Here is a 27,665-nt window from a genome sequence, read left to right as displayed (position 1 = left end):
CAATGGCCATTTGGTTTTGGCCGCCCAACCTTTATGGCCTCTTCCTCTCAACTAACCGTCACACCCCCAATATCCAAAAGTAGTCCATGATGATAAATCTGAACTATTCAAAGTATAAGGAAGATATTTTTAATGTATGTATAACCCTGGCCTGCTGTTCCTGTTGTAGAGTGGGAGAAGACAATGGGAATGATAAATGGGTCTTGGGACACCTAGTGTGAATTACAGGGTACCACTCTGGCCAGACTTTAAAGCTTCCAGGTCTCAGGCAGACCTATAGTTAATCCAAACAAAAAAGGTTACTGCTTACACTTATCAGTATTAACCTCCTTTTCATAATTTACCGGAACGGGGGGGAAAAAAGTATAACAAAATGTACACAATTTAGTAACTGTACAAAACATTAGTTTAGCAAGATATTGGTTACAGTCACCAAAATGAAGACTCAAAATATTTCTCACTGCCACTTCCATGAAAAATTCAGATAAATAAGAAGTCACTGGCTGAAAAGTCACAACAGAAGCAATTTAAGCTTTACATACAACAGAAAATGTCAATCTTCCCCAACAATGCAGACACGATCACTCAGAGGCTCTCCGTGCTGCCACGGCATTACTGGAATGCTTCTCAGAGTCCATCTTCTACATGAGCCATCAGCTTTCCAAGACCAACACTTGAAGCATTAGATGTAATACAAAATAAGGAGTTCTTTATTATTTATACAAAAGTTGTACATTAAAAAAAAAATTAAGATTCAACAACTCTGCTGACCCCCTGAGGAAGATTTTATGGGTCCATCAAAGAGCCCTGTGTGGATTTTTCAGTCACCAACCTCCTGGCCACAGGACAAGGGACACTCCCTCCACGGCCATTCACACGGCGCCTTCACTGGCTCTGAAAGCTGACTTTCCCCTTTATTAGGCTCTACAAGCAAGCCAGGCTTTCCTGGACAACATTAAAGAACACTGCCTTCTCTGGCCCAAGCTTAGAGTGTTTTACCAGTATATCGGGTGATTTTTGTTTATTTCTTGAACACTTTCGATAAACTCCTAGCACAAGAAGCTTTATTACAACATATACAGATTTGGTACAGTTCTTTACAAAAAACTACCTAGATTTTTCAGCTAAATAAATTTAAGTGTCTTTTAAGAAATTAAACTTGGCTTCGAGAAATGGTAATTTTCTTCCAAACCTGTGTTTTCTACCCCCTGAGTTCTAAGAGAGGTCACAGACTTGTATGTCATTGATAAACAGAGTCACCTTTGTCTAAGCAATATTAAGAGCTCTTGAATCTTTCATAAAAAGCACAAAACTCTGTTTCTTAAAGTCTTATATGCTGAAAGATATGTTATAGCCAATCTAGACAAACATTTGTATTTAGACAAGAGTCCTCTCTGAACAAACAGCCTGCAGAGATAAATGCAGTGATTTTTTTTCTTGAAAGAGAACTACTTAGCACTGCTTAGCACATTATTCTGTAATTTGGGAATAAGAGTAATTCTTCCTTTGAAGAAAGCAGGTCCCCTTCTGAAGAATCATGTTGCCTATCCCCCACAAAAATCAAAATAGACCAGCACCAAATGAAGTATTCGTTTACAAAAAATAAACTTAGCTCTTATTTTTTTTAAAGGTCTACAACCCAGACTTAATAAATTAACTATGAAGTCAGGAGTTTTGTCAGCTATAATATAATTTAAAAATCCATTTTCAACCCAGGATTGGGGCTGGGGGGGGTGTGGACAGGAGGAGGGTTTAATCTCACACTGATCACCATGAACTCCAAGAATTTTATCAAAAGAAAACTTGTTTTTCCAGCTGTATTCTCTTTCAGAAGTGTGCTGTAGCTTACCATCTGTGATACTATAAAGGCATAATATCCATGTTGAGATCTTTCCAAAGAGCACAGCATGTAAAGCATGTAAACTTCTCAGATCTGAGAACTCTGCATGGAAAGAAGAACCTCAGACTTTCTGAAAGAGCCAAAAACCAAGCAGTCGTCTCACTGATCATATCTATTCATCCTCAACAAGACACTGCATCGAGCTTTTTTAATTCACAGATTTTATGTTAGTCCTTTAGAACCCAACGCCTGTGTTTCAGTTCTGAACTGTCGGGCTATTCAAGCTGCCTTCTTAGTGCAAGTTCCTTGGAGGTCTTGTAAATTTACCTTTGACCTACAGCAGAAAAAGACAATGGAGAGATATACAAAATATCAGGAACACAAAATTCTAAGTTAGGACTTGTATCTGAGAAGTAGGTTTTTCTACTGCATATTTTAAGTATAGGAAAAACATATTAAACAAATCTTTAAGTCTTACCTGTTGTGAATCATGTGACTTCTGACAAGATGTCCTGCTGCCAATGCTGCCATCAGAGACAATTCTCCAGCCATCACTGTACCGCACACAATTCGGGCAAGCTGCCGGGCGTTTTCCCCGGGATTCTCTTTGCACGGTCCTTGAACACCTAGCATCTGCAGCCAGGGACAGACACAGCAGGACTCACCCTTCAAGGCACGGCAACAACTTCCTACTCAATCAACTAAAATGAGGGCAACTACAATGGCATTAGCATAGAACCAGGCTCCAGTGGAAGTACTACATTTCCAAGATCTGACAGCCAGTACTAACAATGGAATACACCACAGTGAACCTAACATCCACAGCCTGGCTGGAAGTGCACTTACTCAGAGCAGATGAACAATCATTTGCTCTCTTAATCTACTTTCTCAATTTACTAAGCCTGTGCCTGAACATGCTTTACTTGGACACACTGGATTAGGCTGGTGGGAAACGAATGAAAAGACTGGACAAAATATAGAGGGGAGCGATATGTGGTATCAGGTAGAAACACAAAGAATCCCAACGAGTCAGAACTGGGCTTGAGGTCACTGGAGCCTGCGCCCCATGTGTCTTACCTGCAGACATGCTTGCTGAGGGAGCAGGTTAGTCCCACCACCCACGGTCCCTATTTCTATAGATGGCATGGTGCAGCTGATATACAAGTCTTCGTTTGTGGGACCACTTGTTTCTAGTAAAGTAATACAGTTTGAACTACCAACATTCTGTGCTGCATCCTTAAAAAAACAGAAAGGAAAAAATATAAAACTTCTCTCACTTAGAACAATGAGAGACAAGAAAGGTGGAGGCTGGCGCCCTCACCTGTCCACAGGCAATGTAGATGGCAGTTACAATGTTTGCTGCGTGGGCATTGTAGCCACCGATGCTCCCAGCCATGGCAGAGCCCACCAGATTTTTATTAATGTTGACCTCAATCATAGCCTCTGTAGTAGTCTTTAATACCTAGAAAACAGAGTGGTGCACATCTTACATCTTCCCCCACAAGATTCAGGAGTGCGTTACCCAGATCTACTTTCTGTACCTCCAGAAAACAAGGGAGTGTAGACATGGCCCCATGTAAGCCCCATCCTCAATAAAAAGATTATCAGTAAGGTCTGTTCCTGTGAATGCCACCCACAGGCAGATGGGCGAGATAAGATAAAACACACCCATGTATTCAAGTTTACTTAACCCTTAATATTACTTTTCCCAATTTTGTAATCCAATGAAAGATTAACAAAATAAAACAGTCATCCAATCACTCACTTCTCTGACAACCTTGGCTGGAATTACAGCTTCACAAACAACAGACTTTCCTCTTCCCTCTATCCAATTTATAGCAGCAGGTTTCTTATCAGTACAATAGTTACCACTAACTGCCAGAATCTGCATTTCAGGGAAATACTCATGAAGTTTTGAAAGTGCTTTCTCTGTACCCTATTAGCCAAAAAAAAAAAAACAGCAACAACAAAAACTATATTAAAACACAGTTATTTATAAATCAGAGGCTTTATTTGTGTCTAATAATACACTTCTAAATATAATAACTATAATAATCTTTTCCTAATACGTTTTTAGATATGAAAATGGAGTCCTTTGTAGTCATTGATGAATAGGATGATGAGAATATAATAATTTTTTTTAAAAAACTAATTGAGAATACTATATTCATGTCACTGGGGAGCGAGTACTCAATCCACCATCAACGTGTAATAAATTCCCCCTTCTAGTTATTAAATTGTTACCTAAAGGCCCAAGTTACTGAGTCTGTAAAGAGAAGTCAGACATTAAAGTAAATTTTGTTGTTAATGGAAAGTCATTAGGATTTACATAAAATGTAAACAAGCCTTCCAATGACTTCCAATTGTTAAATTAATTCAATTAACTCACACTTCAAAAACACAAAACATACTTATTGGCAATTTAAGTTTGTTTTTTTTTAATTGTGGTAAAATACACATAACATAGAATTTACCATCTTAACTATTTTCAAGTGTATAGTTCAGTAGTGTTAAGTACATTCACATCGTGTGTAAGCAATCTCCAGAACTCTTCGTCTTGCAAAACTGAAACTCTATACCCATTACACAACTTTTCATTCCACTTAGCCCCTGGTAACCACCCTTCTTTTGGTCCCTATGAATTTAACTAACCTAGGGAACTCTTAAGTGGGAATCACACAGTATTTGTCTTTCTGTGACAAGACTATTTCACTTAGTAAGTGAACCTCAAGGCTCATCCACATTTAGCATGTGTCAGAATTTTCTTTCTTTTTAGGGTTGAATAACATTCCACTGTAGGTACATACCACACTTTATTTATCCATTCATCTGCTGATGGACACTTGGGCTGCTTCTAGCTTTTGGCTATTGTGAATGCTGCTATGAACATGGCTATACGAACGTCTTTTTGAGACCCTGCTTGTAATTCTATTTTTATTTTTTTCAGGAACTGCTATACTATTTACTGGAAATTTTTAAAGCGTATGTATTTAGTCACTATACTCTCTTTCTGAATAGTCCTTGTAACAGGTAATGCACAATTAGCCTAGCTAACTGACTTTAACATTTTACATTTCTATCTGATAAATAACAAATATCAGTAGAATAAAATTTAAGCTATACACAATCTTCTTATAAGGAGATAATTAAAGGAACTATACACACATGAACTTGGCTTCTTAAATATGTCTTGAAGCCTCTAGAAGAGGTCAGCTTTCAGGTTTAAGAAAGTTTTGAAGAACAAATCCCCAGATTCCTCCCAGCCCTTCTGAGTAGACCCAGAACATGTACAATGTTAAGTCTAAATTAAATATATCAAATACAAACAACACCAATCAACAAATGCCTGCTTTATATAACATGAGTTACATGAATCAATATTTACCTTTCAATAAAAATCTTTCAATCAATTAACTCTTTGAGTAAGTAGTATGTGTACATGGTACAAAATTCAAAAGTACAGGAGGGCATAAAGTAAAGAGCAAGTCTGTCCCCCCCTCCAGGGACAGTCACTCCTGCAAGTTCTCTTATAGGCCATCCATGCTCACCTTTGAAATCATGTTCATCCCCATGGCATCACCTGACCTCGACTGGAAACGGATGTAAAGGTTGCGTCCAGCCACACTCATATGAAGCTTCTGCAGACGTGCAAATCTGTAAATAAAGGAAGCAAAGACTTTTTATTTTTTACTTTTTTAAGAAAATGGAAGTTATCTTAAAGTCTAGCTTAGTTGGTTCATTTTACACATAAGAGAAAGCTCATGGAGACTACATATTAAATGTACCTTCTTCTTTAATTAAACATTATATTAGAATACTATTTCAACTCTGTCTCATTCTTACATGCTGCAAGAAGGGAGGGCTGCAGAAAGTCATGTCATCATAAATAAACTTTAAAAGTCCATATAAAAACAAGCATATAAGCTTGAACTATAAAAAAATAAAAAAATAAAAAATAAATAAAAAAAAGCTTGAACTATAGTGGGGTTATCATTTGTATTGATTATACTTCTTAATAAATTTAATTTTCTGTATTCAGAGTAAATCTGCTATACTAATACTTACCTCTATCCTGCTTGGAAAATCTTTTTCTCAGGCAATTCTGCCCTAGGGCAAGTTTTGGTCAAAACTCTTCTAGGGCAAAGTAACAGCCTAATCAAAGTGAGCCTTGTAAAACCAATGCACAAACTTACTAGCTCACACTATTTTTTTCTAATTAACCTTTATGGAGATATTCATTTGTATCAACATTCTGCTCCCCCCATCCCAACCGAGCATTAATATTACTTATTATGAAAGAATGGATTTAAAGTTGATATTTTGTTACATCACCTTAGGCAGTCAATACGTCAACAGTTATGTTTAGCCATCCTAGAAGATGGCACTGGTTCTGAAACAAACATAAATGTACATACAAGCCCACACACACACCTGCTGGTGCTGTCGAATGCCTCCTTTATCGCTGTGAACCCTTCAGGTGTCTCGAGCCAGGCCTTCACTTCTGCAGAGTCACAAGCACGGGGAAAACGTACCACTGGGCCACGAGTCATCCCGTCTGCAAGGATTCGGCTGCTAGCACCTCCACCAAGCTATGCAGAGTATGTTACAAAAGCACGTTAATCCTGAAAACCGTTCTGCTTGTCCCAAAAGGTGTCCTTGATTGTCCCCAAATTTCTTCTCACTGCCTAGAGTGTATCTTAAAACAGGCAAATATATAAATGCCAACTTACACCTATTGCTCTGCAGCCTCTATTAGTGCTGGCCACAAGACAACCTTCTGTTGTTGCCATTGGAACCTGAAATTCTTTTTCATCCAGGCACAGAGGTCCTGCCACTCCAACAGGGATGGGCATATAACCGATAACATTCTCACAGCAAGCTCCCATCACCTAAAAGGTAAAGTCAGGCACCAAGTGAAAATCTATATAGCAAACACCCAGCCCTTGTCATTAATAACTTTCTTCAAACTTAATGCTTTAGTGTATTTTTCAACCAAATTTTTTATTTACTCATTAAAAGTCTTGAGTAATGACTATAAATAACAACAAGAAAAATATTTGTGAATTTTGATGACCTATCTCATAAGCAGAATACAAAATTACAGTAAAATGAGTTAAAAAGGAAGATGTTTTATAAAACTATGTATGTATAAAAGACAAGTCAAGAAAAAGACTGAAAAACGAAAGACTAAAGCTACAAAGCATCAAGAAAATAACATACCAAGGAATAGTTATAGTCCCTGTAAGGCAGATACTGGAGAGAAGAAGGCTCTGGAAGTTTTTTGGAAAGTAACTGTCGACGAATAGATACACCTCGTTCATAGGTTTCCATCAGAGTTTCCAATTTGTAAGCTGGGATATGCTTAGCATTGACTAATTGGATGATCTCAGCATCACTAAGGAATTTTGCACCTTTCTAAAGAAATGGGAAAAAAAATTGAAGGGGGATGGATAGAGGGAAATGAAAAAAGACTTGAAGAACCATACTTCATACTCTTCATAATAAATAGACCATTTAATACAAAACAGTGCTCTCCATAGAACTAAAACACAAGTACTTTAAGAACCCGAAGGAATTTGAAGTTCTAAAGAAGGAGATGATTTAAGTAGAAATAAGAACATCAAAATAAAAACAAATTCTTTATAAAAATGTGAAAACTAAACAAATGTTAAACCAAAACACTAAATTTTTCAAGTGATGTTCATAGAAAAAAAAAATTCCAATTAAGATTCTGACACCCACCCTGTAAGTTTTGTAATATAGCATGACAGTTGAGATACTGGTACACATGTTAATAAGAATGAGGGAAAGGAAACTGATAAAGAAAAACACAATCTATTCTCACTCATATGCACATAAATTAAGAATGAACCAGAGTAAGCAGATACGGATGGAACACAATAGTCACACTAACTCATGAGCAGACTGTCGGCAGGACATCCTGTTCAAACATCAGAAAGAAAATAAGCCTCCTCAGAAGCATCAGGCTTACTTTAAAAAAACCAAAACAAACAAACAAAAAGCCCCCAAAACCTTTCTTCTTTCTCTGAAATCATTTCTGTGTGAAAGCTTTCCTAGGCCTTAACACATATGAGAATACAGCAGTTGCTCATCTCTTTAATAAACAGTAATAAAGTAGAAAGAGCATTGTGACACTTGAGTCAGTAAATCTTGGACTCTTGATCCCAGCTTTACCATGTCCTAGATGTTTTACTTTGGGACATACTTAATTAACCCTCCTGGAGCCTACATTTTCTCATCTGAAAAATGGAAAAAAATTCCACCTATCTTACAAGGTTGTAGGGAATAAATAAATAAGACTAGTACCTGTAAACCATGCAACAGTGTGCCCAGAACTTACTCAGTAGCTATAACTTCCTTCCTTCCTTTAATAAAAAAAGCTCCTTTTCTTAAGAAAGATACCAGCTTGAGTTTGTTTTATTTTCTCACCTCTGCATTCCCAAGTATCTGTAGACATTCTTCATTAGGCCGCGGCTCCATGGGAAGTTCAATTTCAGGTTCCTGTGTCTCTAGTTCCAGTGAAGTATCGAGTAAGGAGGAGTTACCAACCACAAATGTAGCTCTGTTTGAGGTGTCAGTTTCTGGCACTAAGGGTTTTATAACCTCAACTGTTCAAGAGATCGAAAGAAATCTTACAACACTGATCTTTTAAAAAAGACTCGACTTCTTGACAAATCAACAGTGGAAGAATGGAAAATGAAAAGAATAAGAAATCACCTTTTCTTTCTCTGTTTATCCTGGCCTCCTCCTCCACCGCATGGAATTTCTGGTCATTTCTGACCAGTATAGGGTCACGTCTACAACAATCGTCTGCGACTTTCTTTTGGGTCACTACAGGAGATGTGATAGGGTTTTTTAACGAGAGTGTAGATTCTGTCTCTGCTTGTTCAAAGAAGATATACTTGACAGCCAGAAGGAGAGCTAAACTTAGGGTAATAACTTGTTCGATATCCATGCTGATCATTCTGAATAAAAGAAAGCAAATGAAAATGTTATTACTCAAATACAAAAGGCACACCTAAACTCTCAGTAGCATAGAGTGCTATGATTCATAGACAACAAAGTAGGGCTCGGGGAACTTACTTAGAGAGATAAAACTGCCATAGGGAAACACTTGGTTCAATTCTCTTTGACACATTTTCATCCAATCCTAAAGAAACCTTAGAATTGTCTGCCGGAGAAGGATCGGCTATCCAGCGACTGTGAGCATGAACAAGAACTAAGCCTAGAGACTGAAATAAAAATGTAAAAATCATGTATCCTCTGCATATCAATGGAACCGAAACTCATCCTGTGCAACTGGATAATTAAACACTACCATCTTCCCATGGCCTCCCTTACCATGAAAAGAAAGACCCAGGCTTGCTATGTGACTGACTAAAGCAATGGCCCCACTGAACGGCTGAAAACATTCCAAAAAAAAAGAACAGATTTTCAAAGAGAGATAAAGTGGAAGAACTTGAAAAATCTATTTAGGGCAGAGAGAAAACCAGGGGCCTCAAAGAAATGAGAAAAAAAGATAGAAAAAAAAAAGGGAAGAGGAACATCAGTGAAAGAGCCAAAAATTGCACAAAGACAACAAGAAGGAAAAAAAAAAATGGAAAAGCAGAATATGATATTGGAACCAAAAATAATGAAAGAAGAATAAAACTGTATAATTACCATAATCATCTTAACCCTCTGAGTAACAGGATTGGGTTTATTTTCTTCTTCTTCTAAAACTCGGGCAAAATGGCTGAGCTGCCAAATTGGACGACCCTCACGGCTTTCCCGAGAAAGCTACAAAGTAAGTCAGCACTACGTTAGAAGGTGCTAATTTTCTTTAGGTGAACTAATATGAAAAATATTACTCTTCTACTAATATAAGTAAGAACTGCTCTTACCTCTAAAACCAAGGACACACACGCTGGGAAGAAAGTCATGAACACGAAGTAGTTGGCGAGAACTGACATGCAGCCAAAGCAGCACATAATTTCAAGTTGACGCACCCCTGGTTAGAGAAAAATTAAATGCATTAGCTAGTAAAAGCAGTATGTGTATTTCTGATGCTGCATACATCACAAGGACTCTTCCTATAGGTAGACAAATACATGGAAGTATTACTATATTAAGCTCTTTGCCATCTACTGGAAAAAGAATTAGAAACTCAGAGGTGCTGTGAAGCCTGAGCACACAGAGGATAACTTCCTCGAGGGCAGAGACCTTGGCTTCTCCCATGTCCCCAGCGTCACAATGCCAGGCACGGCAGTGTTTAATATCCATCTGATCATCCCCTTTCATCAAATGGTAGTATTGTGTTTTGAGACAGGATATCAAGGACAGTCAAGTCTAATGGAGCAAACCCCTCCCACTCTGTTATACTACTGATCCAATCCCACTCATCACCACAAAAGCAATTCACCTGTGGACCAAGGACTTTTTGTAAAAAACACACTGCTAGTTATACCATTCCTGATATAGTATCATAATAAATATTTTATGTGTACTACTGAGCTCTATTTTCAACATAACCTCTGTGGTGTCTATTGATGTTCTTACAATTTTGGTTCATTTCATTGATCTGTTTGAAAAATGATATAATGCAAAAAGGCAACCCAAGATCCAAAGTTAACAATGTTCCATTACAAAATGCTTGCAGTATCACTTGGTAATCTTCTCAAATAGAAGGGAACAGAGCTGGGGAAAGATTAGATTATCAAATCCTACTCCCTCTCTTTACAAATAAACTTGAATATAAAATATAAAATGTATTTCTGATGTTATTCACATTAAATATAAAAATGTTTGAAATACATATAAAAATTGATTCCCTTCTCCCATAAAAAAAATGCTAACTAGAGTAATACAAAAAAAACCTCAATGTTGTATTTTATTTTCTGAATCGTAATAGATCATTTGACTAAATAATAGAAAAAAAGCATACATTGTCTTTTCTAAAAATTCTATAGCTATTACTCTCAAATGCAGAAATTCAAGAGAATACAAAATTACAATGACAAAAGCATTATGAACAACCTATATTTAAAAAGTAGCCAAATGTAATCTTTTCAAACTTGAGACTATCAAAACCATACTGACCACTGCTTTTTACCACCTGGCTACCTACCCTTTCCCTTTGTACAACAGTAACTACTGTCGTCATAGGTTCTTCAGGCATTCTTCCTTACTCTGTCCCAGTGACACAGTCTCTTTGTGCCACTTTTTTTACTACAAGGAGACAGCACCCATCTACAAGTTCCAAGTAAAGACTTTTTAAAATTTTTTTACTGGCTTTCCAAAGGTCTACTTCCTAGTTAGTATGTGTTAAATATGTCCTTTTATTCTACCCTAAGCCAAATCCCTAATTTTACTATTTCTGTATGGCTGTAAATGCCTCCTAGCTGGCTTTTCCAACATCAAATCTAATCACTTCCTTTGTCCACTGTTCTGACTTATGACCAAACTCATCACCCTACTTTCCACATCAGTCTCCACTGCTTTCCATATCAGTTTCAAATGAATAATCCTTGGTTTCACAGCCCACTACCAGTTCCTAGCTAATCCTCTCAACTTCTTCTTTTTTTTTTTTTTTTTTTTTTTTTTTTTTTTGTGGTACGCAGGCCTCTCACTGTTGTGGCCTCTCCCGTTGCAGAGCACAGGCTCTGGACACACAGGCTCAGCGGCCATGGCTCACGGGCCCAGCCGCTCCACGGCATGTGGGATCTTCCCGGACCGGTGCACGAACCCGTGTCCCCTGCATCGGCAGGCGGACTCTCAACCACTGCGCCACCAGGGAAGCCCCTCATCTTCTTATATACTGTTCTGCTTGTATAAAATCACATAGGTATATTTTCACCTGATCAAACACATTTTTTTCTTGATTGTGGCAGTTACATGACTACATCTTTGTCAATACTCAAAACTATACCCAAAAAGAGTAAATTTTAAGAAATGTACATTTAAAAAAATAATTTTAAAAAATCTTTGCTAAATAAACTTTGAATGACAGGTAAAATAACTGAATAAATAATAAATTTACCCTCAGAAAGTTAGAAGAAACATTATATATATTTAACATACTATCTAGTGAACAGACCTCAACTAATAATAGCAACTAACTACTCTCTTAAAAGTTAGATAATATACTTCTGAAAGAATGAAACCCCTTATTGAGGGCACTAAGGCACCAGGAAATACACTAGAATAGTAGTTAACTAAGTGTGATCCTCATGAGAAAGCCATAAAATCTAGTCTTAGTTGATTAGGAAACCTTGACAACAGCATGATATATTCATTCTGGCAAATTTCCGTATGAGGCCATAATTTTTGTCCTATATAATGGAGTCGTATGTTTGATATTTAACATCTAATTCTCTACTATCCAATTAAGGATGAAGAAACATATGTGCTGAGGTCAGTGCTGGCTAAGTGCTAAGAGGTACTGCATACTGTCTGATTAAATCTTCCTAACCACTCAGTTAGGTGGACCCAACTTAAGATCTGTCCACCTCCTGACTTTTGCACTGTCTCCTACAAGACAATTAAAACACAAGGAACCAAGTCATTAATTTAGTCCAGACAACAGTAGAGGCTGAAAGATGCCTTCTAAATGAGCCTAGAACACAATCTTGGTTAAAAACCAAACAAAAAGCAAATAAAAACACCTTAAAGTCATCAAAAAAGTGGAGCACAGGAAAAGATGATGAGATAGTAAAAGTGAAAATAAATCAGGGGACTTCCCTGGTGGTGCAGCGGTTGAGAATCCACCTGCCAACGCAGGGGACGTGGGTTCAAGCCCTGATCCCGGAAGATCCCACACGCTGCGGAGCAACTAAGACTGTGCGCCACAACTACTGAGCCTGTGCTATAGAGCCCGTGAGCCACAACTACTGAGTCCACATGCCACAACTACTGAAGCCCGCGTGCCTAGAGCCCATGCTCCACAACAAGAGAAACCACTGCAATGAGAAGCCCGTGCACCGCAACGAAGAGTAGCCCCCGCTCAAAGCAACTAGAGAAAGCCCGCCCACAGCAACAAAGACCTAACGCAGCCAAATATTTAAAATAATTAATTAATGTAAAAAAAAAAAATCTGCTCAAAAAAAATGAAAAGAAATCGGTAACCTACTAAGTTTTTGCTAAAGCAGAGAGACATAAGGTCAGATCAGATATACCCACATATTCATACAATTAAAAAATGTTAAGAGTAATGTCAGACTTTTAAAAGTCAGAATTTAAGAGTAATTGATACAATTTAATATATTCCTTTTTCTCTTCTACAAACTCATTTTAAAATATATTAAAAACTGTTTACAAACCTGACATGGTACCAACTCCAATCACAAGACATTCTACAAGAGCATCAAGGGTGAATGTGGGACCTAAAATTGCCATCCCACGAGCAATATTTTCCCTTACTTCATCCTAAAACACAGACCAAACATATCAATGAGGGTAAGGTACAAAGTAACTTTTAAAAATGTTAGTGCATCCCAGGGCTTCTACTAAACCTAATTTACTATATTAAGAATAAAATACACAATATGATAAGACGAACAGGCATTCCAGATACAAAGGATAATATAGAGGACTAAAGAAAGAAGAATATGTACACTGCCCTGCTTTCCCCATCCACTGAACGAGGTATTTCTTAGGAAGATTCCTTTGAAGTGGTGCATTAATCCTGCCATTTAAATCCCACATAAATCCTACATTTTATATTTTGGCTACCACTGACAGAAGTTCTTAGTTGCAAATTTTTTGAGATCATATTAGTATTATGAAACCTAAATATCCTTGTCAAAATGCTCAAATGATCATAAATATTCATCAGATACATAATCAGGGCAGAAGTACATGATATTTTATACTCAGTTACTCAGTATTATTAAAAATGTTACATTCTTTAAAGTGACTAATGAACACCAAGATAAAACTTTAGATGGGAAATAATGCTAGTGTTAATTCACGGGGTTTAGAAATCAATCTACCCTGAGATTCTTCCATTAGATCCTGTCTGTTCTCTGGTATGTTTCACTAGGTAGAGACTCTAATTTATCCAAAAGACATAATACCTTACGTTCTGAAAACTTCAAAAAGGAAAATAGGGAAGATTCCAAATTCTAGAAGCTGTGGAATTACAATTGAGTTGTCAGATAAATGGGACAGTTCCTAGGGTTCCTAGGAAGACCAGTCTTAGGACTTGACAAAATTGCAGGCAATTCCTGAATCTTGGACTGTGAAGAAACTCTATTAATCTTTCCTATTAATGTAAACAATCTGAAAAAAAGGATACTACTAACATTCATGTCTTATAAATAATACCTGTGAGTTGGAACTGAGGGCAAACTTGGCTAGAGCACTTGCTCTGGAAAGGTCAATCAGCAGTAGGAAAAAGGGCAAAGCTTCACTGGGGGAAGAAAAAAAGAAAACAAGATGATCAGGTATTATTTAACAAAAGAAAAAATATCACCGAAAAATCCCTTCCTAAAACAAAACTCCCCCGCCCCCACCCCTCGTCCCATGCCTTGTATGAGCTCTGGCATGTGTTACCTTTTTGCAGACCAAAAGGTATAACCTATATTCCTTTGACATCCCTCAAAGCTAAATATATCAGTCACTCAAAATATTTAAGAATATATTTAATGTTAAAAATGTAAATATATTTATACAGAAACACCTTTTGATAATTCTATAGCAAAATATCATCCTTAGTTAAAAAAAAAAATGTGTCCTTGTGAATCAACATAGGGGAAAAAGAGGAATACAGGTGTCCCCCACTTTTCGAAAGTTTGCTTTACGCCACTTCACTTTTATGAAAGACCTACATAGTAACCAGTTTCGCTAACCAAAAGCAATCCAAACAAGGTTTTCACTTTGACAAAAAAAGGTGAAAAGTGAAAATAGCATTCAGTGTTTGTTTTGCAGAGAACCGTTATAGAGGCACTGGGTACCTGGAGCAGACAGAGAGAACAGCACTGCCTGGGAACTACACTTAGCATCTCAGCACCAAGCTGCCATAGCTTTGAACTGTGTCTGTGAGCATCTGTGCTTTATCTTGATTTATTGTGTGCATCCCTTAGCAAGATGTGTCCCAAGGCAATTGCTTCTTCACTTACAAAAGGTTTCATAGGAAAGCTGTACTTTCGGATAGCAGGGGAAACCTGTATACTGTATGCAAATCTTTTTTCATTAATTACTATCTATGGAAGAATAAACTGAACAACCTTTCTAGAGAACAAATTGGCAATAACAGCACTTAAAAGCCCTAAAAACCTACACAGCCACTGTTTCACTCCTAGGAATGTATCCTAAGAAAATGACTATGAATACAAACAAAAATTTAGCTACAAAGACATTTATCACAGTGTTGTTATTAATGGGGGAAATTAAATAACCTAACAATTCAACCTAGAGGACAGGGGAATACTAGACAGCTATTACAAATAATTTAGTTTAGCATTAAGGACATGCAAAGATGTTGATAAACTATTATAAAGCATAAAAGTTATAAAGCAGTATATACAGTATGATCTCAGAAGTTTTCTTTAAGTATAAAAAAGTGGGACAGGATATATACTAAAACATTAACAGGTATTAAAATTAGCTAAATGATTACATGAAAAATTTTCCCATATTTTCTACAAACTTTTGATAATTTATATACTATAATGCTTTATATCATGGAGAAGAATAGTTCTTAACAATATATTTTGAAAGAAAGTATATTTATGCTTAAATACTTACTTCAAGCCTGTCAATTCTTTATCTAAGAAATGAATGACAACTGTACTGAATACAAAACTTGAGAAAATTGTGAAGAGTCCAGCAATACCTAAAATGACAAAATTCAGCAAACTGAAAAAACTTCAGCCTTTTTTACACACACAATAACATACAGTCCCATACAATATTCTGAGAGAAATAATACTATTTTCTCCAGATTATTAAGGTCGCAAATAGCAGAACGTCTAACTTGAATAAAAAGAAATGAAACTGTTGAATACATGCAGCACACATATTTCCACACACATGATTTAAACAAACAGGTAAATTTCCATAGTAAATCAAAAATTTGATAGCACACAAAAAGGTTAATATATAAAATTATTACCCAAAATATATTTTGATCCAAGTTGGCGTAAATTCTGGAACTGGAAGTAAATATACAGGATTGCTATGCATCGTGTTATTGTCAGAATTATGATGTCACTGCTCAAGACATCCTATTGGGAGAGATAGAAAAGAAAAATCCAAATCAAAAATAAGAATTTTTATTTTGCATGCATCATTAGTTTACATATCATCATGATAGTATAAATTTAGGCACAAGTCAAATAAAATATTACAATGCAAATCAAAAATTTACTCCCAATTTTTAAACAATCTAATGTTTAAACCGATCATTTTTCACTATTAGTCACTTATGAAAGCTATATTTCTCAAGTAAAGTCAATTACACTCATTTGTATACTAAAAGCAAAAGAAAAGTATTTCCAGTGCATTTCCATACTATATAAGTAAATGAAAGTTATGAATACTGAAATAAAAATTTTACTCATAAGTTTTGTTGATTATGTGGTCTCTAAAAGGAGACACTCTTTAGAAATTCAAAATGTATTTACTTTAGTCAATAATCAGATTAATCTCACAAACCTCTTCAAACTTTGGACATTCATAATTCCAACCACAGATCTTATTGTTACCAGTAAACATGTTCATGGACATCATACAGATGGTCAGTGTAACTGTCCCCACTATGACTTCCCAGGGATGGGAAGCCACAAAGAGGCCATGCATTCGGAAAAGTCTTGACAACATTGTAGCTGAAGAATCCTTGGATCCTGGAAGGAATATCAAGTATGAACACTTAGTATATAGCTCACTGTATTCTTAGGAAAACATTTTAAGGAAAAGTGCATTGTAAACCCTGATTTGTATGCAGTGTCTTGTATATTAAGAATAATACTATTTGACAGTATTCCTTATAATTCTGGAAAATAATTACAAAATTAAAATAAGAGGACTGTTATTACTTCTTTACTCACAACACTTAAATCCTCTATTATTCACTAACAAACAACTTAAAAGCAGCTTTTTCTTACCAGTTGTATGAATTCGAGCATTTAAGATCAAACCAAATAATACCTCAGCCCGATTATTATCTGAGGCAAGGAGGAGAGCAATAAAGCACAAAATAAAAGTGAGAAACAACCATTCACATTTATTTTCTGATTACCTTGACACAAAATGCATATAAGCATCCTCTTCATTCTCTACATTCTAGGTATACAAAAGGTAAATACCAAACAATCTACTTGTTCAGTGTCCTCCTGTAAATCATTATCTTAGTTTTATAAAGCTCTTCAAGGGCAGGAGTCCATTAGACTTTTCCATTCCATAAAACACATGGCATAATGTCACTAGCAAAATGTTTAATAAAACTTCCTAATGTTGCTGTCACCAGAGGTCTTTTCCCAAACTTTAACAGCATTTAATAAAAATGCTGGAACAGTACTAGAATATGAGGATGGCTGGCCAAAGTAGACATCTACAGCACTGAAAAATTCCCTACAGAATATGGGTTATTTTGACCTAATGACTACCATGGCAAAAATTTTCCATGTTTGCTGGCTAAATAATAGTAATAATAATTTTGATATTCTGATTTTTAAAAAAATCTAGGCTAGTCATTAATCTCTAATATAGGAACTTGCAAGCCTTACTTCTTCCACTAAAATTAATGCTTATGATAAAACCTATTAGCTACCCATAAAAATCAATTAAGATTTAATTTTAAGGCCACTGATTGACAGACTATCAAGAATTCAAATGAATCTCACATTTATGGTAATAATTAAGAAAGTGATTCATTTATTGAAGAAAGAAAATAAAAAGGCACCAAATTAAGGAAAATAAAGCATTAATCTATTTAAAGTGTTAGGGAAAAGAAAATAAGAGATGATTTTACAAACCAAAGCAATTACTAAACGTCACCTCTCACTGCATCACCTCTCACTGCATCACTCAGTGTTCTCTATTCTCTACATTTCAGCCACACCAGGCCACCAAATAGATACCTGGTTTCCAAACCACAGGTTACAACCCTTCACTGGATCGATGAGATCATGAAATCAAGTTTATGCGTCAGAACAAATATTTTAAAATAAAAGGAAAAAGAGAAAAAATCTGTGGTTAAGACATGTGGTATGGGTAGATATTATTTTTTGAAACATTACGTTTCATGAAATTATACATATGAGTGTTTGTACTGGCTTCCAACATAACATGTATTTTTTACCGTGGGTCTCAATTTTAAAAGGCGGGCGGGTCACTGAAATGTATAAATGTGGCATGCATCTGCCTGTGTTTATTCAGGCTTTTTCAACCTTCCTCCTCCCTGAGGCCTACTGCTCATTTCATCCTCCAGCACATTGCATTCATACATAGCAGTTGCTCAACAAATACCTGCTAATTAAAAATAAATTCTTAAGCTACAGTAGCATGCATTTTATTGACACATCTTGAAACAGACCTAAAGGTGACTTTTTTAAAGATATGGATATAACTCCCCCACTTCAAGCCCCTCAGTTCTCTGCATTCAGAGAACATATTAAGGGAGGATGGGGTGGGGAAGAGAGGCTATACATTTCCTATACTATCCTGAAAATGAACAACAATAACAAACATACTTTCTATTAAATTAGCAGGGACTTGGACTTAAAGTATTGGAGAATATAAATCATATCTTAGATTTGAACTCTACTTCATTTCAACTAAAAGCCTCATAAGAGCCTAGATTTTCATGACAGCTTTCTATCACATAACTTCCTTATATTTAAAAACAAAAAAACAAAACCCTATAAACTAGTCTAAAGGATCAACTAGCATCAGTGTTGCAGAAAATGAATTAACTAAAAACACATTTTGAAACTAGGTCAAAGTTTCTAACACTCTCTCCCCCAAGCCCTCTCAATTTAGAATATTCCCTTATCAAGAAAATGTATTTTTCACTATTAAAAAGTTAATTCGGTTGAATTAAAATCTGAGCTGCTAGCAAGAAAGCACCCCAATTTCATCACAAATAGGTTTAGCATTATTAATCTATAATTATATATTAGGGACATTATGTTTTCCCTCAAAAGCTTCATGGTAGCATTGTCAATTCTAGAACATTTCTTTCCTAGGTGTAAAGTCATCTTTGCAACATTCCGGAAAAGATTTACACATGATCCCATAAACCATCCCCAAACACAGAGAACCTCACCTATGTGGAAATACAAAATGAGTATCCAAATGTACAAAGGTGTGTCAAAAGTAACTATAATTGCACATTTCCCACTAGCACCCTCCCCATTTCCCTGTGATTAAGCAAATCGTTTAAATTCCATGGAATCCAATCTTCCAACTTCATCATTACTTGCAAGTGGCACTAGCAGGCAATAGACCGCTCATGCCAATTCAAAGTACAGTATTTAGGCCATGCTGCAATAAAAATAAATTTTAGTTTAAAAAATCAAGTTAGGCAATGTATGCCTTGCTTATTCAGACTGAAGTATGCTGCAAACATTTCACAGATGATTCAAAAGAATCAATAATTTAAATTAAATTGAATCCCCAAACTCTAATTCAGTATGCTACAAAACCCACCTACTATGGCCAATTGCAGAAAAAGATGCTTTGGCATCCTACTCTGATTCTTTCCTCCCACTCAGCACTCTTCCTGTGCTACACATTCCAGTATTTGATTATACACTATCTTACACTGTTCTCATATTAATTGCTGTGTACGTTTTGTCTCTTTGAAGGCAAGAACCATGTAGGGGACTTCCCTGGTGGCGCAGTGGTTAAGAATCCGCCTCCCAATGCAGGGGACACGGGTTCGAGCCCTGGTCCGGGAAGATCGCACATGCCACGGAACAACTAAGCCCGTGCGCCAGAACTACTGAAGCCCGCGAGCCACAACTACTGAAGCCCGCGCACCTAGAGCCTATGCTCTGCAACAAGAGAAGCCACCGCAATGAGAAGCCCACGTACTGCAATGAAGAGCAGCCCCCACTCAACCGCAACTAGAGAAAGCCCGCGCGTAGCAACGAGGACCCAATGCAGCCAAAAATAAATAAATAAACAAACAAATAAATAAATAAACCATGTCTTGTACTGAGTCATTTTTAATTCCAACAGGATCGAGAATTCTGCTGCTCAACCCAGTATCCTATGGAAAAAAAAAAATTCTCACACTGGAATCAGGAAACCTGGATTCTATACCCAATTCTATGACATGGTGTGCCTCTGTGTTAAGTCACATATCTTTTTATTCACTTATGAAGCCAGAGCTCCAAAGTTCTTTAACAAAGGCAAGTATTAAGTGAACCATATGAAACTGCTATTTTTTGTATGGGAAAAATGGTCAAATGTCAAATACCAGCAATTTCATATGGTCAACCTAAATAGATAGTGATATAGATGTGGTTATCTATCCATGGCCTAGAAACTGGATCATACAAGAATAAAAAGAGCACATGCACGTGCGTGCACACACACTTCATCTTGAAATGCTTATGCCACACACACAACCGTTTTCACATGTTAATGACGTAATCTTTGCACATTTTTTAAGCCTTCATATAACTAACTCCCACTGTCTTTACTGACAAGTTTATCACAAATTGGAAAGACACTAGCACCAAGCAGGCCCTCACAATCCAGTCTATCCCCAAAGTACACTCTGGGCCTTTGCTAGATTACCTCTAAATCAAAACATGTCTTTCATTGCAGGGAGAAAAAAATTAATTCACAAGCAAACAAAAAAAATACATTCTCTACATTGCGTGATGCTAAAATTTTACACGATTACTTAGGATGGCCTGGAAACAGATGTTTCCCATGACTTTTCAGGACCAAGTCTAAGAAGGCATGTCCTCAAAGACCTGAAAAATTTCAAACGACCATTTAAGATGAAGTACATCAACCTCCTCCTACTGCAAAAACTGACTGTTCTATTTGTGAGTCTCCAAGGTACGTTCTTCCTTATCAAAATACCAAAACCAAATATTCCGAAAAACCTACAAGGTTTGGACTAAAGGACATCAGCAATCAGCACCAAGGAGACTACGCCCCCTGACCAAAAAAAAAAAAAAAAAAGGAGGAGAAGAAGGAGAGGAAGGAGAAGAAGAATCGTTTAAGTCTTCGGGCAAGTCTCGACCTTGGGCTCTGCATCCTCTCAATCCGTTTCTCCTGGAAATAACCGGACGTATCTATGCAGATCCACGGTTCTTTCACGGCTCTGAGCTAGTCAGCAGCATTTAAGGTGCTGACGAACAGCAGCGCCAGGGCGTGAGCCCAGTGAGAACAGCAAGCCTGGGCGTGAACGCCCACACCTGATAGACCTTCTCGCGTTCCTCCCCGACCTGCGGGCCTGGCTGCCCCACAGCCCACCAGCATTCCTCGAATCAAGGGGACTCCGAGATCACCCTGCCTGGCACCCTTTCCGCCCCAACTATCGTGACTGCTTGGCCAGCACCGCCGACTTCGGACAGGGCCAGCGAACGCGGCGACGCCCCGCTGGTCCACCGATGGCGACGGGAGCCCAGAAGAGGCCGGCCCGCAGCCCGCTCTGGCCCAGCCTGGCCCGCGGGCTCCCCGGCATAGATGCGGGCCGCCACTCGGCCGGCCGCGCGTAAAGGACGTCTCCTCGCAGTCCCCGCGGGACCGGGGCGCCACCCCGGGCAAAGCCGCCAGCGCAGCTCCCCCCGGGTCGGCAGGAAGTGCCAGTTGCCCGTTTCCACGGCCGGACGGAGCTCGAGAACCGCCACCTACACTACCCTAACCCGCTCCCGCCCACCGCCGCCCTCCTCACCTCCCTATCTCACCAGAGGCCACAGTCCCCGGGAGCAAGCGCTCTGCGCGTCTCCAGCCAACGAAAACGCGGAGCGGAAGAAACCTTTGCTTCTACGCACTCTCGGAGCCGGACGAGCCTGTGACCAATAAGGAAGGATCGTCCGATCGTCTAGCCAATCATCTGGGGGTTGCTCGGCCTGACGGCGCTACGTCACAAACGGTCGCCTTAACAACCGCCCACAGCTCTCACCCGTGCTGAGAACGGGCACCGCACCATCTCTCACCATGGCTCAGCCAACCAATAGCCAGTCGAATCCCAGCACTAGGGCCTGCCTATTGGCCACAGAGCCGTGGGGGCGCACGCATGGAAGCTGCCTAGGCGAAGACGATAGGGGATCTGGCGGGTGGAGTGTCCTACAGCCCAGGACCTGAACTGGGGTCATTGTGGCTGAGAGTACAATGGCAAGGAATAGTAGGGAGCAGAATTGGGGCGTGAAGATAAACGCAGGGTCAGGTCAAGGATAGAATGCACAATTACTTAATGGAGAGAGGTGGAGGTGGCCCTGAAAACCAGGATGTACAAAAGAGAAGGTGGCAGCAAGGAGCAATCCAAACCTCAAGCTTACCCATTTCCGAAACCCAAACCGACACTTTCCTGTGATTTACCCATTCCTGTAAATAGTGTAAATGGCTCCAGTCATGGGGTTCCTCTCTCCCTCCTTCTCTTCCCCCTCCCTCCTTCTCTCCCTCTCTCCCTACAGCACAAGGCACTAGACACAGACTGTCGATTCGCTCTGAAATGTGCCTCCTTCGTCGTGTCTGCTTTCCCTCTGACCCCACCCTGCTGCAGACCTTGCCTGAAATAATGCAATAGCCTCTCCTAACTGGTCCTAACTGGTCTCTCCACTCTTAGGTGCTTCCACCTTCCAATCCTATTAGTCCATTGGCCTGCCCCCAAACTACCAAGAGTTGCTCATTGTCTATTGAATTAAAGAAACTGGCAACCCCAATATGGCCCTACCCCACATTTCTTATCTCACTACTTCCTGTGTCAACCCTACATTTCAGCCAAAAGAGTAACTGACCTTTTTTCAGTCACACTCAGTACCTTTTTGCTCCCTGTTTATGTTCTCTGTTTAATCTGGACATGCCTGCACATTTCAACTGTTGAAATCCTAACTCTCCTTCAAGGACTATTTCATATGTCACCTTGTTTCCTGATTCCCTCAAATACAGTCATCTCTCCCTACTCTGAACACCCATAACATGTCCATATTCTGTGACCTGTGTTATTATTATGTGGAACTTTCTTAAGAACAGGAATTGCAATCCCCTCAACTTTTAAAGACCTATATTTTGAAACGCAGTCCCTGATACCCACTATATGCTCAGGAGGAGTTTTAATATACTATTATCTTGATAAATTCTCATAATCCTTATGAAATAGATATTATTTCCATTTACAAGGAAAAATGAGTTTGTTAAACAACTTGCTTTAGATCACATAGATAATAATTTGGAAAACTAAGATTTGAACCCAGATCTAAAACTTATACTGGTTCTACTATCCTCCACTGCTTCAGTATAGGATCTTTATCCATATCTCTTTACGAAATACTTTTCGAGCACCCATTATGTGCAATGCACCTTGGTTGGCACTGGAGTTATAGCAGCCACATGACAGACATGGAAACTTCCTTTATGAACCTTATACCCCTTCATAAAATTAGATGACTGTTAAATATTTGTTGAATTGATCATAATGGAAGGAAAGAGTTTTCACAGTGAAGAAGACTAAGGGGAACTAACCAAAAATTAAAGTATCCTATTATGAGTCTTATCAAAAGGAAGAAGAAGAAAGAAAAAAAGATCTGTAAGTACTCAGAGCTAGGAACTTTGTCATACTTTTAATGTCCCCAGAAGTCAAAAGGACCAGCTATCTCAGAATTATAAGTTACAGATTATACAAATGCTTACTAATATAAATTCAAATAAGGATTATGAAGGTGTTTCAACAAAAAGTCTTTAGACCAAGATTTGGAAACTGTATTCCCAAACTCGGCTTAATTAGAACTCCAGTGAGATTATGAGTTCAAAAGCAAGTAATAAAGAAACTCTAATTGTCTAGTTTTATGTTCTTAAAACAACTTTTATATGATTCCCAATTTATGTCAAAAGGATCTTTATGCACTTAAATAATAATTTGTACTTAATGATAAATCACAAAATTTGGCAAGGACGCACATAGAAGGGGAAAGTGGGGGGTGGGGACAAAGGAATCTGTGCTTTCTTCTTTTGTGGGTTTACCCTCACAGCAAAGAGTTTATAAAACTACAATTTTAAGAGATCTAAATTTAAAGTAGTGAATGGCCCACATTGCCATCTTTATCCACATAGCTCTTAGTATTTACTTATATAAGTATGTTAGCCCTCCATCACTTTTCCTTCTTCTTGTTGTCATAGGCCATGCTTTAGGATGAGGAATTATAACAGGAACAATAATAACAATAGTAGTAAAATTGTATATAGCTCTTTCTATTGACTAGCCACTTTTCTAAGTGCTTTATTTATATTAACTCCTTTAATTCTCATAACATTTGGAGAGCATTAGTAGACTCTGCATTTTACAAATGATGGAGCTACAGAAACAGAGAAGTTAAGTAAGCTGCCTAGGTTTACACAGCTGGAATATGAACTTTGAAGTCCATTTCCTGAGCACATGCTCTAAACCACTCCACCGTGCTATCTTTAGTATTAGCACATATCATGATTGTTGAAGCTTCTGATGATCCATTGTGAAAGACCTTTCATAACATCAACAAAGAGTTTTACATATTTATTTCCCATTCACAGTTCCCAGCTGTGTTCAAATTTATATCTTCCAGCTTTGGGTAATTTTCTCTCTCTCTTTGTCTTGCACAAATTTTTTTTTTTATTATTTCAAGGATGACTTTTTTAACTAGTACATTACAACTGATAACTGGTCACTTAGCTTTTGGCAGATGTTGTGATTGATTATCACTCCTGCTCAAGGTCAAGAAATATTCACAGAGGAGCTACTCTATGCTAGGCAAAGGGCTAGGCACTCAAGGTACAGATTTTTATATGTATATATATTTTTTACCTGTGCCGCACGGCATGTGGGATCTTAGTTCCCCAACCAGGGATTGAACCCACGCCCCCTTGCAGTGGAAGCACAGAGTCTTTTTTTTTTTTTTAATATTTATTTATTTATTTATTTATTGGGCTGCGCGGGTCTTAGTTGCAGCATGCAGGATCTTTTAGTTGCGGCGTGTGGGATCTAGTTCCCTGACTAGGGATCGAACCCGGGCCCCCTGCATTGGAAGCGGGGAGGCTTAGCCACTGGACCGCCAGTGCAGTCCCTCAAGGTGCAGATTTAAATAAGAAAACATACACAAACGGATCCTTCCATATAACATGGTAAGGGTTCTGAGTGAGGTATGCCAAGGGTCCACTGAGAAAAAAGGTAGGGCATGGAGTTGGGGTGCAGGATGTTTTGAACAAGGGGAGGAAGTGGTTTGAAGGAAGGCTATTGTAGGCCCTAGAGTCAAGATTGTGAGCATGAGAATGGAGGTGACAGATACAGGAGCAGAACATTTAATTAGGCAGAAATCTTGAAGTACTGTAGGATATGAGATATTTAAAAGGTGAGGAAGTCATGAGCAGGTTGACTGATCTCAAGTTTCTACTGGTGGCATCTCATGTAGACCAAAGTCTTGGCTACTCCTCTTTTTTTTGCTAATTTACTTCCGTAGCAAAACTTAGAATTCTGCTTCTTCTTTGTTTCTAAAACTTTCTAAACAGAAATCAATAGCTGGAGCCTCTCTTGAAGTTAGGAGCAAAGGTCTCTGCAGGAGAGGGTGCCCACAGTTAAAGATTTCTTCTGTCCACCAAACCTGCTTTCACTGTTTAACGGTGATTTTCTTTGTTTTCTTTACAGTTTCCCCATTCCTCTCTTTAGGCCCTTCCCCAGCTTTGTAGAATCAGTTGGGGAGTGGGTATGAGATATATTGGAATATATATATTTTTTCTTTTAAAGGAATTTACACTCCTCAGGAAAAAAGAATGCTCAGACAGCCTATCAATAAAAACAGCATATCTATAATGAGGAGTAAACATCTATTCCCGAGATTCTTAGGGATGCTAGGGTGAGTGGTTCCCAAAAAAGTCAATGAAAGACCAATAAAAGGGGGAAAGAAAAAGAACACATTTTGACCCAAGTGTGAGCACCACTTTTTCTCCTTCAATAACAAACCTGGTCCTGGTCTCAGTTGATAAGAGTGGAGTGAGCGATTTACTATAAAATCTGTATCAAGCTCAGTTGTCAAGTCCCCAGTATCTTCCTCCTGTTCACCTTCATTCTTCCAATCCCAACCTCTTCCTTCAGCTTTGCATTTGCTTCCAGTTGAGGGAGGAAATTATAATGGTGGGAGAAAAAACAAGGCAAGTGTAAAAGAAAATAAAGAAGGATAGTGGCGCAAGGGGGCTCTCTTCAGCTTCCTTGAGCAACTCCGTTGAAAGAAAAGACAAAGAACAATTGCCCAGGCCTGCAAATAGCAGGCCATCTTTTAATATGAAAGTATGTCGCTCGTACATAAATATGGCCCAAAAAGTGTATAGCACCCTAACTGTAGCTGCTACAAATTGCAGTGAATTTGGCTACAAGTAACAGAAAGCCTAAACTAGAAGTGGCTTCAACAAGATAAGCGTTTCTTTTTTTTCTTGGGTAAAGAAAACTGGAAATAGTTCAGCTAGGATTAACATGGAAGCACAAGATGCTTTCAGGGACCCTTCTGTCTCTCTGCTTCACCATTCTCAGCCTGTGTTTTCCATCCTCAGGGTCACCTTATGGTCCAAGATGGCAACTGGAGCTCCATTTTCATATCTGCATTTCAGTCCTTCTGGAAGGAGCAGAATAAAAACAAAAGGGCAGAAAAAGGGCCCCTCCCAGCTGAGTCAGCTCCTTTTCACTGTTTATATCTCAGTGGCCAGAAGTACAAGGCCATACCTAGGCAACAAGGGAGCTGGGGAATGTAACCTTTTTTTCGGCAACAATGTGCCCAGCTCAAAACTGAAGAAAGGCTCCCACCTTTAAATCTTCCATATTGTTCCCACACTGGGTGAGCATACAGTAAGTACCCAAACCAGTTGCTGATCACTTAACTCAAAAACAGGAAACAGGTCCGCATGCAGCCCCACCTCCCATGGGGACGCGGCCTGAGAAGCAGCGGCGGGAGCTTCGAGACTAGGGCAGCGCAAAAGACTTTTTCTCCCTTTTATTCTGAGCCCCGCGTGGATGAAAGGCTCTTGGTGCTGCAGCCAGGAGTCAGTGCTGTGCCTCTAACGTGGGAGAGCCAACTTCAGGACACTGGTCCACAAGAGACCTCCCAGCTCCACGTAATATCAAACAGCGAAAATCTCATCTCCATCTCAACAACAAGACCCAGACTCACTCAACGACCAGCAAGCTACAGTGCTGGACACCCTATGTCAAACAACTAGCAAGACAGGAACACAACCCCACCCATTAGCAGAGAGGCTGCCTAAAATCATAATAAGGCCACAGACACCCCAAAACACTCCACCAGACGTGGACCTGCCCACCAGAAAGACAAGATCCAGTCTCATTCACCAGAACACAGGTACTAGTCCCCTCCACCAGCAAGCCTACACAACCCACTGAACCAACTTTAGCCACTGGGGACAGACACCAAAAATAACGGGAACTACGAACCTGCAGCCTGCAAAAAGGAGACCCCAAACACAGTAAGATAAGCAAAATGAGAAGACAGAAAAACACACAGCAGATGAAGGAGCAAGATAAAAACACACCAGACCTAACAAATGAAGAGGAAATAGGCAGTCTACCTGAAAAAGAATTCAGAATAATGATAGTAAAGATGATCAAAATCTTGGAAATAGAATAGACAAAATGCAAGAAACATTTAACAAGGACCTAGAAGAA

At 38.6% G+C, this 27,665-nt stretch overlaps 1 protein-coding gene across 4 annotated transcripts in view; it reads right to left on the bottom strand.

Moving 5' to 3' along the window:
• Positions 1-317: 317 nt before the first annotated feature.
• The window catches only part of HMGCR (3-hydroxy-3-methylglutaryl-CoA reductase), a 76,894-nt gene continuing 49,546 nt past the window's right edge, over positions 318-27,665 (bottom strand). The window contains exons 1-20 of one of the 4 annotated variants that reach the window (XM_007124796.4): positions 21,712-21,781; positions 16,496-16,683; positions 15,954-16,065; positions 15,587-15,674; positions 14,165-14,249; positions 13,159-13,264; positions 9,745-9,851; positions 9,524-9,640; positions 8,945-9,093; positions 8,579-8,826; positions 8,291-8,469; positions 7,061-7,255; positions 6,571-6,729; positions 6,272-6,429; positions 5,389-5,494; positions 3,606-3,776; positions 3,162-3,302; positions 2,918-3,076; positions 2,319-2,473; positions 318-2,174 (exon numbers count right to left, since the gene is read on the bottom strand). In XM_007124796.4, the coding sequence (XP_007124858.1) occupies positions 2,120-2,174; positions 2,319-2,473; positions 2,918-3,076; positions 3,162-3,302; positions 3,606-3,776; positions 5,389-5,494; positions 6,272-6,429; positions 6,571-6,729; positions 7,061-7,255; positions 8,291-8,469; positions 8,579-8,826; positions 8,945-9,093; positions 9,524-9,640; positions 9,745-9,851; positions 13,159-13,264; positions 14,165-14,249; positions 15,587-15,674; positions 15,954-16,065; positions 16,496-16,660 (2,655 nt within the window). In that variant the 5' untranslated portion in view covers positions 16,661-16,683; positions 21,712-21,781 and the 3' untranslated portion in view covers positions 318-2,119. Of the gene's footprint in view, positions 2,175-2,318; positions 2,474-2,917; positions 3,077-3,161; positions 3,303-3,605; positions 3,777-5,388; positions 5,495-6,271; positions 6,430-6,570; positions 6,730-7,060; positions 7,256-8,290; positions 8,470-8,578; positions 8,827-8,944; positions 9,094-9,523; positions 9,641-9,744; positions 9,852-13,158; positions 13,265-14,164; positions 14,250-15,586; positions 15,675-15,953; positions 16,066-16,495; positions 16,684-21,698; positions 21,782-27,665 lie in introns of those variants that run through there. The other 3 variants (XM_007124795.4, XM_024120329.3, XM_055086621.1) reach the window with 3 other exon arrangements.

This window comes from Physeter macrocephalus, chromosome 8, assembly GCF_002837175.3.
Source record: "Physeter macrocephalus isolate SW-GA chromosome 8, ASM283717v5, whole genome shotgun sequence".
Taxonomy (NCBI): Eukaryota; Metazoa; Chordata; class Mammalia; order Artiodactyla; family Physeteridae; genus Physeter; species Physeter macrocephalus.
This window is presented reverse-complemented; position numbering and strand designations above follow the sequence as displayed.